This window comes from Sus scrofa, chromosome 14 (genome assembly GCF_000003025.6).
Source record: "Sus scrofa isolate TJ Tabasco breed Duroc chromosome 14, Sscrofa11.1, whole genome shotgun sequence".
Taxonomy (NCBI): Eukaryota; Metazoa; Chordata; class Mammalia; order Artiodactyla; family Suidae; genus Sus; species Sus scrofa.
The window spans coordinates 103,627,620-103,645,607 of NC_010456.5; the positions used below are offsets into that span (position 1 = coordinate 103,627,620).

Genomic DNA, 17,988 nt, shown 5'->3' on the forward strand with positions numbered 1-17,988 from the left:
AATGTTGAAATTAAAAATAAAAAATGCAGGAGTTCCCGTCGTGGCTCAGTGGTTAACAAACCCAACTAGCATCCATGAGGATCCCTGGCCTTGCTCAGTAGGTTAAGGATCTGGCGTTGCCTCGAGTTGTGATGTAGGTCAGAGACGCAGCTCAGATCGCACGTTGCTGTGGCTGTGGTGTAGGCCGATGGCTACAGCTCTGAATCGACTCCTTGCCCGGGAACCTCCATTTGCCACAGGTGCGGCCCTAAAAGAACAAAAAAGTCAAAAAAAAAAAAAAAAAAAAGGAAAAATGCAGTATGTTTGTATATTGCCTGAAAAGAAGTGTTTTAAAATAGAAAATCTTGTTTTCTACTCAAAAAATATTTGAACACCGACCACAAGGCAGTAATTTTTCTAAGCTTAGGAGTTAACTAAAGCAGTGGACAAAACAGGCTCCTTCCCTTGTAGAGGTGAAAAATGAATAAGTAAGTAAAATACATATCAAGTAAAAGAAAAGAAAGGCAAGTATGGGCATATACAGTATAGGAGTCAGGGTAGTTTGTGGTTTTTAATAGAGGGATCAGGGATATTACTGAGAAGGTGACATTTGAGCAAAGATCTGAAGGAAGATTGAGGCATACAGATATGTGGGGGTGGAGGGTGGGGTGATTCCAGGCAAAGGATACATAAAATACAGAAGTCCTGAGACAGATGATGAATATGCTTGAAAAAAAAAGGAAAGTGTTGACTCAATTTTTTCCCTTCCCTTTTGAAATATTTTATCACAGAATACCTTTCAAATCCCCTTGTCATCAGTAAATTAAATACTATAGCATTTTAAATGATAGAACTGGGAAAAGGTGATGATAAAGGCTTATACCACTGCACAGTTTCTACCATCGTGCATCAGGGTAGAGCTTACTAATATAAATCTTGTGCCAAGGGTGAGACCCAAATCATAAGCCAAGTAAATGACAGACGAGAAAGGGAATCAAAATACTGTAGAGGGGAAGAGATTTACAGATGTATAAGGTCCTCAAGCTTTTAAATCCACCAAAGTTTGAGAAACCCTCTAGGAAATGATGTCTAGTTCCAGAAGCGGGTATCAGCATTATTGGGCACTTTGAGTGGGAAAGAGTTAGCTATAGGAACTAATAAGACAGTTTTTCTGTCATGAGAAGCTCATTGTCTACTGGAGGAGACAGACAGACACAGTAAAATTTATATGAGTTATAAATGCTTCATAAAAATAAATACAATTTGCCCAAGAAGCACAGATGAAGACATCACAGATGAGATATTTGAACTGATTCCTAAAGAATGAGTAGGGAGTTCCCATCATGGCTCAGTGGTTAACGAATCTGACTAGGAACCTTGAGGTTGCGGGTTCGATCCCTGACTTTGCTCAGTGGGTTAAGGATCCGGTGTTGCCGTGAGCTGTGGTGTAGGTTGCAGACGTGGCTCACATCCCGAGTTGCTGTAGCTTTGGCGTAGGCCAGTGGCTACAACTCCAATTAGACCCCTTGCCTGGGAATCTCCATATGCTGTGGGAACGGCCCTAGAAAAGGCAAAAAAAAAAAAAAAGAAAAGAAAGAATGAGTAGGAGTAGTGAGAAGAGGAAGAAGGGCATTCTAGATAGATGGGATAGCATAGGAAAAGATACTGAGATACAAATATTTGTGGCATATGAAAGAGACTTCTGTACTTTTTCCTCCTTAAAGGCGCTGCAGTACTTACGAAAACTGTGCAACCATCCAGCATTAGTTTTAACACCTCAACATCCAGAATTCAAGAGTACCACTGAGAAACTTGCAGTTCAGAATTCTTCTCTCCATGATATTCAACATGCCCCTAAACTCTCGGCTTTGAAACAAGTAAGTTGCACTTACAAGTGTTAGATGTGTGTTGCACACTCCTGATCGGTAGCACTAGTTAAATTTGCTTTTTTACAAGATTACTGATGTATTTACTGTTTCTTTTATTTTTAAGTTTGGTTTGTAAATTTTTGATAGAGCTTTTTAAAAATTGAGGTAGGAATTCCTGGGCGGGTCAGCAGGCATAAGGATCTGGTGTTGTCACTGCTGTGGCACAGGTTCAGTCCTTTGGCCTGGGAACTTCCACATGCCATGGGGCATGGCCAGGAAAAAAAAAAAATGTAAAATACGTAAAATATATGCCATTTAACCAAAGTTAGAATTCTGTGGCATTAATTACATTCACAGTGCTATATAACCATCACCACTATTTATTTCCAAGATTTTTCCATCATCCAAATAGAAACTCTGGGAGTTCCCTTTGTGGCACAGCAGAAACGAATCCGACTAGGAACCATGAGGTTGCAGGTTCCATCCCTGGCCTTGCTCGGGGGTTTGAGGATCTGGTGTTGTCATGAGCTGTGGTGTAGGTCACAGACCTGGCTCAGATCTGGCATTGCTGTGGCTGTGGCGTAGGCTGGCAGCTGTAGCTCCATTTTGACCCCTAGCCTGGGAACCTCCATATGCCAGAAAAAAAAAAAAAAAGAAGAAACTCTGTACAAGTTAAGCAATAACTTCCCACTCTCTTTTCCATAACCCCTGGGAACCTCTAATCTCCTTTTTGCCTATATGAATTTGCCTATTCTAAATATTTCATGTAAGTGGAATCATATATTATTTGTCCTTTTGTGTTTGGCTTATTTCACTTATTTTCAAGGCTCATTCGTGTTACATTATGTGTCTGCACTTCATTCATTTTTATGGCCAAATAACATTCCTCTATTATTGTTATTTTATCACCACCACCACATTTTGTTTATCCATTCATGTGTTGATGGTTGTTTCCATCTTTTGCCTATTACGAATAATGCTCCAGTGAACATTAGCTTATAAGAATTTGCTTGAGTCCCTCTTTTCAGTTATTTTAGACATAGACCTGGGAGTGGAACTGCTAAATCATATAGCAGTTCTGCATTTAACGTTTTTAAGAACTGCCGAACTGTTTTCCACAGTGGCTGCACCATTTCTGTTCCTACCACCTCTGTGCCAGGGTTCCATTATTTCAGTATCTTCACCAGCACATATTTTCCTTTTTAAAATTATAGTCATTACAGTAGGTATGAAGTGGTATCTCATCATTGATTTGATTTGCTATCCCTGATGGCTAATGATATTGTTTCTTCATGTACTTATTAGGACAATTTTATATCTTCTTTGGAGAAATGCCTATTTAAGTCCTTTGTTTTTTCATTGAATTGTTTGCCTTTTGGTTGAGTTTTAGGAATTTACATTCTAGAATTTATATTAAACCTTTATCAGATAAATGATTTGTTTTTAGTTTTTTTGTGCTTTTTAGGGCCGTACCCACAGCACATGGAAGTTCCCAGGCTAGGGATCGAATCGGAGTAGTAGCTGCTGGCCTACACCACAGCCACAGCAACGCCATGTCCTTAAACCACTGAGTAAGGCCAGGGATCAAACCCGCATCTTCATGGATACTAGTCAGATTCATTTCTGCTGAACCATGACGGGAACTCCAGATAAATGATTTGTAAATACTTTCTCCTGTAGATTATCTTTTCACTTTCTTGGTAGTATTCTCCATGGTTTCTGATGAGAAAAATAGGTGTTGATCTCATTGAGGATCCCTTTTCAACACTTCTCTGTCCCTGTCTTTCACTGGTTTCATTGTAATGTATGTCAGTGTGGGCCATTGAGTTTATTTTTCTGGGAACTGACTACTCTACCATTTTGTTTGTGTCATTTTTGGTAGATCTTTTAAAAATGGAATTTTTTAAAATTCTAAAATATGGCATTCCCGTCATGACACAGTGGAAACGAATCCGACTAGGAACCATAAGGTTGTGGGTTTGATCCCTGGCCTTGCTCAGTGGGTTAAGGATCCAGTGTTGCCATGAGCTATGGTGTAGGTTGCAGACGCGACTCGGAACCTATGTTGCTGTGGCTGCGGTGCAGGCCGGCGGCTGTAGCTCTGATTTGACCCCTAGCCCGGGAACCTCCATATGCTGTGGGTGCGTCCCTAAAAAGCAAAAAAAAGAAAAAGAAAATTCTAAAATATGAAAAGTTTAAATTAAAGGAACCAATTTCAGGTTAGTTTCAAGTTAATGTAAATGTTAATGCTAATACCATTTGGTCCTTACTAGCCTTAAAAATTACAATCTCATTAAAAATCTGGACTTTAGTTATTTTAGCTTTCTGTAGTCATTCTGCCTTAAATTTAATGAGAATAACTAATGAAGATTTTAGATTTCATACGGACTAGTATAGAAAATGTTATATAATGAAATATATGATATTTATGACATCCAGGTGTATATTTTTTATATCACTAATTGTAAAAGAATGGTCTTTTAACATAAAATTGAAAAATGACTGTTACCTTTAGATAAATTATAGATGACACAGTTTTCTTGTTTGACCAAGCTTGATATGTAAAATATTCATGATTTTCTTAACGTAGTGATAGATTACATAAAGCTGTAAGATATACTTTGTCAAGAAATCAGCTAATTAGATCTATTTTCAAATAAAAATCAAATTTTATCGACATTTTAATTATTCTACAGGTTTTAAATTATTTTTAGTTTTTCGTTTTATACATCTTTTCCCCCAGCTATTATTACTTAAATTGATCTCTCATTTTAGGGTATTCTTTTTTTTTTTCTTTTTCTTAATAGCTTCACCCTTGGCATATGGAAGTTCCTGTGACAGGGATTGAATCTGAGCGGCAGCTAGTCTTTGCCACAGATGTGGCAATGCCAGATCCTTTAACCCACTGCACCAGGCCGGGGATCAAACCTGTGCCTGAACAGTGACTCAAGCCAGTACAGTCCGATTCTTAATCCACTGTGCCACAATGGGAGCTCCTCGCGTGCTTCTTATTACCCTGAAGTATCTGAAATTAAGATGCTTAGGAACTCTGCAATTTAGGCCCAGATTGTTTCTGGCCAAACTCTTGGAAGGCTTTTCTTAGAATCCTTCCTTTCCTTTTCATCCACTCAGAATAAAGGTTCTCTCTCTCATGTAAAATAAGTGTATTCTCTGAATTAAGGGAGAAGTCTTATTTTTTAAAAATCTAACCCTAGAAATACAGAAAAATATTTGTTAGCATGTAATAGTACCTAATACTACCAGAACCAGATTTTTTAAACATCAGGAGGCTGGAATGATGCACTGAAATTCTAGGTGAAATTTAATGGAGATAAACAGTCAATTTTAAAATAAAACACTTAGGTGAACAGAAATTTTGTCAGACTGGGCAGACATTTCATAAAAGGTAAAGTTGTTTGATATGATGGCAAGTTCATTATTAACCCTACTGTGTAAATTGTATAGTTGCCAGTGAATAAAGCTAATATGATTTTGGGTGGGATTAATAGTGTTATGGCCAAAATGAGAGCATCATAGTTTCATTGTATTTTATACCAGTCAGACCAAATTTTTTGAGTATCATTTATAGTTTTGGGCACTATAAGATCAAAAGAAACCATTTTATATGAGGAATAGCTTGAAAAACTGGGGTAATTTAGCCTAAGATGAAGTTAGGGCAAGATTAAATTGTTGTCTAGAGAGGAACCTGGCCTCTCAGATGGGCATATAAGGTGGCCTTGGTAAACATGCCCTGGAGTCTGGTAATCAACTTTTGAAGGCCATGAACTAGATTTTGTCAGGATGTTTGTTGTCCATCAGTCTCTCAGGGCAGATTCAGGTTATGCGATTATTGGGAAAAATCAGAAAGCCAGTTCTGCTGCCGGACAAGAATCCATATGTCAGATGATTTGTTTATACAATCAGCTACACTGGAAGATTATATTAGGAAGACTGGTGAGCGTGGACTCAGAGAGAAGTCTTAGTTGGATGTGCTTAGTATGACTGGTTATCTGTGAGTTTTATGATACTGCTACCTAAGGGACTGAGATGATTAAATCTGCATGACACAGACATTGTGATAAATCCTCATTCTCCTGTTTGACAGATGTCCTATAGCATGTTCCACCGATGATAGCACGTTCTTTATACTGGATATCTCATCCTGGATACCACACAGTCATACTCACCTAAAATACTCTAGAGGGGAATTTTTTTTTTTTTTTTAAAGAAATTTATCTTGGATAGTAATCTTACTACAGATTTAGGGGCAAGGGATAGGGCTAATTATATTTATCAGATTTCTTTATTCCATTTGGAGAAGTTCCATGTAGTATATCATTTGCCTCTTCTATCTAGGAGAAGGAAAAAAACCTACCACACGCTAATAAAAATGTTAAATTTAAGGGCTGTTAGTAATAAAGAAAGAATAGTTAGTTCCCCAATATCAAAGGATAAGAACATATAGGAAGTGTTATCTTCTAGGGAAGTTCCTCAGAGGCTCAGTGCCCAAAGTTTTTATTGGATCTGATTACATAGATTCACTCTACCTAGTTCGTACCAAAATTCTAGACTCCCAGAAAGAAAGCAGCATAAATTGTTTACATAACAGTTTAAGCACAGTAAGCCACCCTTACCAATTAGGGAATGATGGGAAAAATCCCCAAATCCAAGTTCCAGACTTCTTTCAGCCAAGGGCTGACCTTGCAAGCAGGACTTTCTAAGAAAAGCAGTTCAGGCTTGCTATATTAATTTTTTTTCTGTAGAATACCTAGAGAGATTTACATTGAATTTGGAGTTTGCTTTGGGTGGCCTTTTATTATCTTTGCCATCTGAGCTTTTGGTTTTCTAAGGAAGTTTCATGAATAGAAAGGAGAAAGCACCCTGCCTAAGGTCTTACATTTTGAACAGAATTCAGGATCTAAGATCTCAGGGATGGAGATGACTACTTTGGTAAGTTAGTTTTTCAAACTGATCTAAACGTGATTGTCTTAGATTTAGTTCATTTATTTATTGTAGCTTCTATGTGCCAAGCACTGAATCACTTAAGTATCAGGAAATGCAAAACAAGATTCATAGCAGTGTGATTCTTGCTGTTAAAGATTATGTTTACAGATAAAGCAGTAAGCTCAGGAATCCAGGAAATCTACCTAGATGCTTTTGGTTCTCTTTCAGTTTTGTGACTTTGATTTCTGCCAAATTCAGGTGCTTCTTTATGTTTCTTCACATTTTAATCTTTCTTAACCCTTCATGAACCATTTTGCTTGGGTGTCTTCATTGTTACCATTTTCAATAAACACTCATTGAGGTTCTCATGAGCCTCAAGGAACTAAAGAAAGGGAAGAAATGCTTGTTAGAAACTCTCCTGAAAAGGTGACCAGGAAATTCTAAGCCTGAGCACCTCAAAACTAGTTCCAAGTGCTGCAGGGTGACACACTGCAGCCCAGAGTGCTAATCTGCTTTCCAGGTCACAGGTAAGTACACCTTTTCTCACCACAAACAGATACACTTATTTTGGTGAGATTGGTTGCCTACTTTTATTGAACACCTGTGTAATACTTGTTTTTGTTTTCAAGTTGCTGTTGGACTGTGGTTTGGGAAATGGCAGCACTTCTGAGAGTGGCACAGAGTCAATTGTAGCCCAGCACAGGATACTGATCTTCTGTCAGCTAAAAAGCATGCTTGACATAGTAGAACATGATCTTCTCAAACCTCACTTACCCTCTGTCACTTACTTGAGATTAGACGGTAGCATACCTCCTGGTCAGAGGCATTCCATTGTTTCACGGTAAGTGGCTTCTAAAATTCATAGATCAAATTATAGTCAAAGTGTTATTATTACTTACATAGAAGTTTGCCTCGTGCAGTATTCTCTCAGGCTAAATATCTGTAATATGTTTTATTTTGTATATTTCAACCCAACTTAGTGTTTACTTTTTTTAAAATCTAGTACTGCAGTATAACTGGTAAGTTTAGTTAGGGGGGGAAGTGTGACTGTGTTTGGAAAGCACTTGTAAGGGTATGAAAAAATTAAGGCCATCGACAAAAACAGAGTACTTTCCCCCTCACCTATTTTTGGGGGCTTGAGTGGGAGGGAGGAAGCAAACAAATGGCTAAACTAAGATCTTTATTCTGATCCCTATGTCTCTGCTGAAAGGAAGCTGCAAGCTGGCCTAGCTTGGAAGCAGATTAGCTGAGTGCAGTGTTTCTTATGTATAGTCTGCATGCTCTGCTTTAGAAACCTCAGGGGTTTGGAATATTTTCTTTCTTTCTTTTTCTTTTTTCTTTAAGGGCCAAACCTGCGGCATATGGAAGTTTCTGGGCTACAGGTCAAATCAGAGCTGCAGCTGCTGGCCTATACCACAGCCATGGCAACACTGGATCTGAGCCACATCTGTTATACCTACACCCCAGCCTGCAGCAACACCAGGTCCTAAACCCACTGAGCAAGGCCAGGGGTTGAACTTGCATCCTCATGGACACTATGTCGGGTTCTTAACCTGCTGAGTCACAATGGGAACTCCAAGGCTTCCAGTTTTTAAATGCAGATTCCTATTCTTCCCCAAACTTGCTAACTTTAAGAGTGAGCAACTTAAAAAAAAAAGTTTTTTTTTTTTTTTTTTTTTTTTTTAATGGCTGTACCTGTAGCATATGTAAATTCCCAGGCCAGGGATTGAATCCAAGTCACAGCTGTGGCAGTGCCAATCCTTTAACCACTGCATCAGGCCAGGGATCAAACCATGCTTCCACAGCAACCCAGGCCACTGCCATCAGATTCTTAACCCACTGTGCAACAGTGGGAACTCAAGCGTGAGCATTTTTAGCAAGATCTCTAAGATTTTTAGTCAGTACAGTTAGAGACCGATGAAGGGGCCTTGGACGCTCATTTGACACCTGACTAAACAAGGCAGTGTTCTCTTGGGCCTGTTTTTCATCCACACAGCCTGAGTCTCTCTCAAATAAGGATAATGATAATATCCTTATAGAGCTATTGTAAAAGTATCATAAAGCATGTAAAATACAAGTCCCATTGCTTGGTGAGAATGTACTAAACAGTAGCTTAGCAATGTTAGTTTTTCTTTTTCCTAGAAGCTACTAGATGTCCTTTGTCAATATCTTCTAGGGCTAGTACAATTTGAGCAATCCTCAACACCCTGATCTGCCTTTCTTGACTGATCTAGCCTTTTTCCACACTCTTCTGTGCTCATAGTTAAAGGTTCATAGTTGAGTTGTCTTCATTATAATTAGTGTCAGTTCCATTTTTACAACTTACTCTTTTTCTGATACCTTAAAATATAACCCAAGTGGACTTAACTGCTATGTATAAAATTTCTGACATGTTCTAGAATACCTTCTTTCTATTACTCCTTAGTATTTTTAAAAAAGATAGTCTCAACTCAGTCACGGAATTATCTATATCATGGATTTATAAAGCTCTGTTCTCATTTGTGCTCTTTAATTTTGATAAAACAGTTAAGTTTCTGTTACTGGAACTTTAGAAAGAAATGTACTAATTTTATTTCTTAATATCTATGTTTTTAGGTTTAATAATGATCCATCCATAGATGTTCTCTTACTTACAACACATGTTGGTGGCCTGGGGCTTAACTTAACAGGCGCTGACACAGTGGTATTTGTGGAGCATGACTGGAATCCCATGCGTGATCTGCAAGCCATGGACCGGGCCCATCGCATTGGGCAGGTAAAACGTCCCATTCACAGGTGTTACCTTGTGCACTGGAAAAAACACTCTCCTCAAAACACATGAAGCTTTGGTTTAAGTTCCTGCTTTTCTGTCAATAAGTGTTATGACCTTAGGCAAGTCACTTAATTCTGTGGCACCACTTCCTCATGTATTAAATGAGGTGCTTAGGCTAAGAAAACCTGGGACACTGCCTATTCCTAATATTCTGTGATTGTCTGCAAACAATTTAAGCATATGGGCCCAGATAAATAAAGAAACCCAACCCTCATTCAGTAGTAGTTAAGTACTTAGCAGTAAAGTATGCAAGCCTTCTGACTTGATAAACCTCAAAGCTTATTCATTTGTGCTGCAGTTGGTTAACTTCTTTTCCTCATTCAGAAACGTGTGGTTAATGTGTATCGACTGATAACCAGAGGAACGCTGGAAGAGAAAATAATGGGGTTGCAGAAATTCAAGATGAACATAGCGAATACTGTTATTAGCCAAGAGAATTCGAGTTTGCAGAGTATGGGGACAGATCAACTCCTTGATCTGTTTACTCTTGATAAGGTAAAGAACTTACACAATTTGTCGTATCTTTAATGTGTTCATAGACTCCTGGGACTCCTTGGTGAAAGTATTAAAAGGAGTAGAAAAGGCATTCACTTTATTATCAGCTTGACAGCCCTTTGAGGAATTTGTGATAAAACTCTGCAGGATACAAGGGGATATTTGAAGTTTTGACTTTCCAGGATACTGGGGGATGTTTGAAGTTTTGACTTTCCGATTGATGTCTTCAGTGTCTTCCCCCAACTTTTCTTTCCTTAGTCCCCACTTTTAAAAGACGGTTATGTCTGGAATCAGCTAGACTTGGGTCTTTGTTTCTTGCCCTACTCCCTATTAACTGGTCACCTTAGACAAATTAACTTCTCTGAGCATCTTCAGCCTTGGCAGGATAACAATTATCTATAGTACTACATGGTTGTAAAGATAATAAATAGTAGCTGTTTTTGCTTTTGTGGAGGATGGAACATCATCATATTAACATCAAGATGACAATCCATAATCAAAGGATGTACCAGCTGGAAATATTGGTCAGTCTGATAATGTAAAATTAATAGGGTTGGAGTTAATGTCCTACATAGGTTCAGAAAATCAGCTGCACACTCAGTATAAATGGCCTTATATAATGGCATCAAGCTAGCTGTAATAACAGAATTATGGTGTCCAAATTTGAGAGAAAGTAGTTCCACTCTACTCTGTGTGTGTTAAGTCTCATTTAGAATATTATGTCTGGTTTTGAGTGCCACATTTTAAACAGAAACGAATTAGTAGTCTCCCAAAAGATGACCCGAATGGGGAAAGGGTCTTCATTCATGTAAGATAAGGTTGAAAGAACAAGATCTGAGTAACCTGGAAAAAAGACTCAAAAGAAACAGGGGTTGCTTCAAATGTATTTTATCCTGTTTGAAAAAAATATTCTTATGGGTGACTTTCAGTGAGCAAAACCAGATGGAAGGGGTGCTCCATGGAAGCAAGAACTATTGCCGTACATGATTTTTAGGGCAAAATTTGATTATGGACTATATATTAGAACAATTTATATCATTTATATAATTTAATATTATATAATATTATATAATATTAAATTATATATATTATATATATTAAATATTAATATTAATTTAATATTAAGATTAAATTTCCTTATTTTGATCTTTGTACTTTAGTTATATAAGAGAATGACCTTGTTCCTTGGATAAAGGGGCATAATATCTATCTACAACTTGTTCTCAAATGGTTTTGGGAAAAAGCTGATAATTTGATTATATATATACATATATATACACACACACACACACATACATACTTTTTTTTTTTTTAGGGCCACACCCAAGGCATATGGAAGTTCCCAGGCTAGGGGTTGAATTGGAGCTGCAGCTGCCAGCCTATGCCACAGCCACAGCAACGCAGGATCTGAGCTGCATCTGTGATCTACACTACAGCTCACGGCAGCACCAGATCCTTAACCTGCTGAGCAAGGCCAGGGATCGAACCCATGTTCTCATGGATGCTAGTCGGTTTGTTACCACTGAGCCATGATGGGAACTCCTTAACTATATATTTTAATATGTACATAACATATACACATGTATACATACAAGGGAGAAGAATGACAAAGGCAGTAATTCTTCTCAAATAAAAAGCATAAAATGATACATTATTAGGGCTGTGGGAAAATAGAATAGGCTATCTTATGGAGATTGTAAACTTCCCCATCACTTGAACTCTGTTGAAAAGTGCAATGTTAGTAACAAGTGTAATATTTTACAGGAAATATGATTTCTGAAATTAATCTTACATTTTATCTTCCTGCCAATTTTTCTTTAGGATGGCAAAGCAGAAAAAGCTGATACTTCTACTTCTGGAAAAGCGAGTATGAAATCAATTCTTGAAAACCTGAGTGACCTTTGGGATCAAGAGCAATACGATTCAGAGTACAGCCTGGAAAATTTTATGCATTCTCTCAAATAACGATCAAATATTGTAAATGCAATTGCTGCTAGTTCAGTAACATTTTTGCTGATATTCAGCAAATTTCAAAGTTTATGGTGAACTTTTAGCTCAATGTGTAAATAGATCTGAAGAATATCCAGCATAACGCTGGTTCTTGTTTCACTGGGGGGAACAAGTTATTCTCAAACATTTGCACTGTATTAAATTTAAATGTTAATGTGAAATGGTTTAAATTTTACATGCTGAACAGCTGCAGAGCAGAGGAAGCAAACCAGGTTTACATGTGCTACCATGAGGTGTTCTTGCTGAGAACAGGCCTCCTAGCTTTATACAGTTACTTTGTACAGGATAATATCCATGAGTACTTTAGGGTTCATGTACAATTTTTTTCTTTTAAATAGAACTTGTTTTCATAAATGATTAAAATTAGGGCTTTTTTTTGTATAAAAGCCTTAATGAGCCATAATTTTGAGAATAATGACTACAATATTGGTCACTCTTGGAACATGAAAATCTTAGACAATGAATTAAACTAGGCCGTCGGTGGAATCCTTTATATATTTAATGCAGAGGCATAGTGTTTTTCAAATCTTTAACAACATTTTGTCAACTTTTAAAATATATCAACTATTCTAAATACAGGTAATGTTCTATTTAAGCCTATCATAACATCCTAATTAACAGGGTGTTTTTTTAATTTATCTAAGGGCTAGGATATAGCCAGATTCAGAGAACATATGTACTCAATAGGTTTCAATCATATATATATATAATATATTTTTTGTAACTATGAACATATACAGTTTTCCAGAAGTAGATTTTACACTGTTTAGAATTTCAAAACCTATGGTGAAAAGACTGTTTACTCTAGTAATGCATGACTGAAGCATAAAAGGGAGACACAATTCCTTTATATACACAAACATACATAAATACACATATCTATATGCACAGAGGTACCTGTCCTGCATCCAAAAGGGTGCTTGGCATTGGCACTAAAATCATGTAGTTATACTGGGCAGCAATAATTGGGCATGGAGCTGATTAGGAGTAGAAAAGCAAGTTCATTAGTGAGGGTGGGTATATGTATATAGATATGCATGTATGTGTATGTACATAATTTTATAAATTTCACACATAAATTAATACATGCCTGTGTGCATATATATGTATGGAATATATTTGTATATACATGTACAGGTAATAAACATCCCCCAGGTTTGTGGCTGGCCATACACATAGGCATCGGTTTAAAAACCATCAGACCTCAGCTGTAAAATAACTTTTTTGTTTAAAGTTATACTGTTCTGCAGCATTTAGACATGGACATGTGTCACATTTCAGTAGCTCTGACAACCATACTGTAACATTAAACATAGCATTCCACAAGAGAATAAAAAATAAGATTTAAACTAAAATATATGCAACTGTGTGTTATTTGTAGGAACTGATCACTAGGAAAAGATTAGGTAAGAGTCTTAAAAAGCTCAAGATCTTTTTTCTTACTAATTAAATGGTTATTTCTTCATTATTTAGGGCTTATATTCGAGTTTGCTACAAGACCAAAAGAAAATTCTTTATATAGGACATCGGTTGTACATACCACTGGGTAGCTAAGCCAGTATGCCTGAGTTGAAGGTTTTTTTAATTAATGATTTGTTATTTCCATAAGCCAGCTATTTAACATAGTTCATAGTAATATTTTCTAAGAATACATAGGGAGCAATATATCATTAAAAAGATAGAAAGGAGCAGAAGAATTCACACTATGAAAGCTAGAAAGTTTTTTCCAATTTGAAAGTCAGAGCTAGCTGGAAGACAGATATTAGGCAGGTTTATATTTTAAAAGAGTACAATATTTCTAGAACAAAAGACAGGGAAATGAGTAGTGAATGCCTCTGGGAAAAGAAGGTCACAGGGAGACTTAGTGTGACTGTAACATTTAAAAAACAACTTTTTGATTGTGTAAAGTTACACTCCAGCTTTCCAAATAAAGAAAAACAGCTTAAGGAGTTCCTGTCATGGCGCAGTGGTTAACAAATCCGACTAGGAACCATGAGGTTGCGGGTTCGATCCCTGACCTCGTAAGGATCCGGCATTGCTGTGAGCTGTGGTGTGAGTCGCAGATGCAGCTCGGATCCAATGTTGCCGTGGCTCTGGTGTAGGCTGGTGGCTACAGCTCCGATTAAACCCCTAGCCTGGGAACCTCCATATGCTGCGAGAAGCGGCCCTAGAAAAGGCAAAAAAAACAAAACAAAACAGGTTAAGAACTAAGTATTCTCAAATAAGTGACCCGTTTTGGAGTCACAGTATTATAATTTAAGAATAATTGCTACACTAGGGAAAATTGAACACAGTATTGGATGATATTAAAGATATTTATAGCTGCAAAGTTTGTGAATGTGATAATGATATAGTAGTTATGTTTTTTAATGTGTGCATTTAAAAAACAAAACAGTGTGATGATAATACTATGTCTGCGGTACTGTACATCTCTTTTTTGTGTGTTTATTATAGAAAATTTCAGACAGTTAAAAATAATTATAGATTCAGAAATTAAGAGTCATCACTAGTATTTCCTATAGAAAAATGTTAAAAGTTTTTAATACTAAAAAAATATTAAAATTTGGGGTTCTGGGTATAATTTTCTTATAAGTATATATATCCACAAACATTTCTCAAAAAAAATAGATTTTCAATGAGAATTTATAAGGGTAACAAGGGTGAAAGTCTCTGATGATGGAACTGATTGAATTTGTACAACATAGCCTTATTCCTTCTGAATGGTTAACATAATCTTATTAAAAAGTATATACTGCAGTGATGCTGCATGGGAATGTGACCACTTAGAGGGAATGGTGGAGGAACTATAAAGAGCATAATAGAAATTATAGGAAAAGTAACAAGGGATTGGGATTATAATCCCAATATAATCTTACACCTCCTGATTAAAGACAGACGACTTCCATTTCCAACAATAAATGCTGGCATCAGTGGAATCTGAAATTGATTGCAGGAATATCTGTTATCAAGTGCCAGAGTACTCAAATGTGAATCTATAAAGCAAAAAATTGAGTTATGCCACTTAATAGAAAACATTCGCTATTCACACAGTCAGGACAGACATCAAAAACTGCCTACTGCTTCAAGAAAGCATTCCTGCCAATCTCTGGTAAATTCCTTCAAACCAGTAAAGTTCTGTTGAAGAGTACAGGGGCTGAGATCCTGATATCGACATAGGGGCAAAAGCGTTGGTTTCAGGCTTACAGAATAAAGTTGAACTATAACTTAATCCTTTCCATAAAGCCACAAAGAGTTCATGTATTCAAACAGGACTAGTAGATCTGTCTATGAGCCCAGAATCATGAAGTCTTCTATGAGCAATCAGAACCCCCAGCCTGCACCACAGGTAAGCTGAAGGTTGGGTTTATGCTCAGCGTATAGCTATAGGAAGTACAAGCCAAGAAAATAACAAATCAACTCTGGGACCCAAGCAGAAGCAAATACAAAACTTCCCTATAGGAATAATTTCAGATAAGGTCCTGTAGGACTATCATATGGGGAAAGATTCTAAGAATTGAGTTCACACACACACTCAATCCACAAGGGGCAGTGGACTACCAAGAGGAAGAGTCAGCAGGTACAAATAGGAGAATTAGTTATTTAGGAATTGCAAATAGAAGAATCTGAAAAACCATAAAATAGTATGATTAAGGTAATTAGATATAGAAATAAGGAAGATATGTAAAAATTAGAGTTGAAACATTCATAAATGAAAAGTTACTGGAAGTGAAAACTTGATAGTTATCAGTGCAGATTAGACATGGGTGCAGAAAGAATGTGAACTGAGAGAATGTTGTTACAAAACCACCTGTGATGGGATACAGATGAACTAATAGGAAATATGAAAGAATAGACAAAAATCATGGGAGAGGCAATGAGAGCACCTAATTATACAGTTAATAGGAGGGTCTAGAAGGAAAAGGAGATGAGGAGCTTAAGTCTAATTTTTACACACTCCAGTCCATCACCAAGTTCTATCCTGTGGCCTCAAAATATATTCCAAGTCTGATCACCATTCTCCATGTTTACTACTACTGTGATAGTTCCCACCATCATCTTAATTCTTCACGACTCCTGTATTCCAGCTGGTCTTCTAGCTTGCCAAGCCTTCCGTGGCTTCCTAGAACACTCATGCTGAATCTGAACTTATCATAATATACAAGCCCTACAGGTCCGAGCCACTCCCCATCTCCAACTTCCTCTCATCATATCCCATCATTTTTACCCCAGTCAAGTCAGTTTGTCCCCCTGCTTACCCTTCATCATAAAAACAAATGTGTTTCCATCTTGACTTAGTTCTTGAACAGCTGTGTGAATGTTATGGTGTGATGTGGAATATTGAAAAGGTAACAAATTGTGAAGGGGAGAGCAGAAATCAAGAATTCTCTTTTGGTCATTAATTTGAGATGGCTGTTATGTCAGAGTAGCAATGTTGAATCTGGAGCTCAAAGGAAAGGCCAAGACGAGAGAGATAAATTTGGAAAATAGTATTTTAAGATATGTATGGGACTGAATGACCTGGGGAGTTATTTATATAATGAAATACTATACAGCAGTGAAAATCAATGAGTAATAAAAAACATGGATAAATCTCAAAAACAAGGTTGAGTGAAGAAAAATAATGGGATATGTACAGTATGAATCCATTTACGTAAAGACTAAAGGCAAAAATGAAACTGTATAGGGGATACGCAAACAAATCACATATACGGACGGCTATTTCACATTTGAAAAATAGAAAACTGAGTGACAGTCATATGCACAGCATTTATTGATCACTTCCTGCATTGTGCCAAACACAATGGGAGAAGCTTAGGGACTGGCGAAGAGGGAAGAAACAGATGATTAATTTTAGAAGTAGACTTAAAGGTAAAAAATGTTAAATGCAGTACGAAGGGTATTTCATAATGATAAAGTGATTCAGTTAACCATGAGGTTACAACAACTCTAAATTGATACTCACTTCAAAATCCATAAAGCAAAAGTAGACAACTACAAAAAAGGAAATGGGCAGGTCTAGGGTCACAGAGATTTTAACACCTCTTTTAGTAGAACCAGCAGGAGACCCTCCCCCACCAATGTAACAGGATATAGATGATTTGAATAATAGAATTAATAAATGTGACTTAATTGACATATATCTAGAGATAAACAACTACAGAATCCATTCTTTGGGAGCTTATGTGGAACATTCACCAAAACTGACCACATGCTGAGCCATACATAATACGAGTCCTGGCAGATTTCAAGAAATTAAAATCATATATATAGGGTCCACTTTCTCAAAGATATATTTGAGGTCCTTCCTTGTGCAACATGGCAATAAAGGGAAAGCATACAAATCAGAATATAAGACAAAACTGTTTTAACAATGACTGTCTATATAGAAAATTCCAGGAGGTTAGAAACCTGACACAATGTGAGGATGCGAGTTTGATCCTCGGCATTGCTCAGTGGGCTAAGGATCCAGCATTGCCACAAGCTGCGACATAGGTCACAGATGTAGCTTGCAGCTGGCACTGCCGTGGCTATGGCATAGGCCTGCAGCTAAAGTTCCAATTCTACATCTGGCCTGGGAACTTCCTACAAATTGACTGGCTACAAATATACTGACAAATAGTCAACTGATTTTCTACAATCGTGCTACAGTAATTCAATGGCGATGATAATCTTTTCAAAAAGTGGGTGTCCATCTACAAATAATAAATGCTGGAGAAGGTGTGGAGAAAAGGGAGCCCTCCTACACTGCTGGTGGTGGGAATGTAAATTAGTACAAGCCCTTTGACAAAGAGTATAAAGTTTCCTTAAAACTCTAGAAACAGAACTGCCATGTGAACCAGTAGTCCCACTCCTGGGCATCCAGAGAAAACCATACTTCAA

At 37.2% G+C, this 17,988-nt stretch overlaps 1 protein-coding gene across 2 annotated transcripts in view; it reads left to right on the forward strand.

The window, feature by feature from the left end:
* The window catches only part of BTAF1 (B-TFIID TATA-box binding protein associated factor 1), a 110,337-nt gene extending 96,874 nt beyond the window's left edge, over positions 1-13,463 (forward strand). For both annotated transcript variants that reach the window (XM_003359291.5, XM_021073462.1), the window contains 5 exons: positions 1,704-1,856; positions 7,421-7,632; positions 9,387-9,546; positions 9,928-10,098; positions 11,920-13,463. In XM_003359291.5, coding sequence (XP_003359339.2) covers positions 1,704-1,856; positions 7,421-7,632; positions 9,387-9,546; positions 9,928-10,098; positions 11,920-12,063 — 840 coding nt within the window. In that variant the 3' untranslated portion in view covers positions 12,064-13,463. The remainder of the gene's footprint in view (positions 1-1,703; positions 1,857-7,420; positions 7,633-9,386; positions 9,547-9,927; positions 10,099-11,919) is intronic.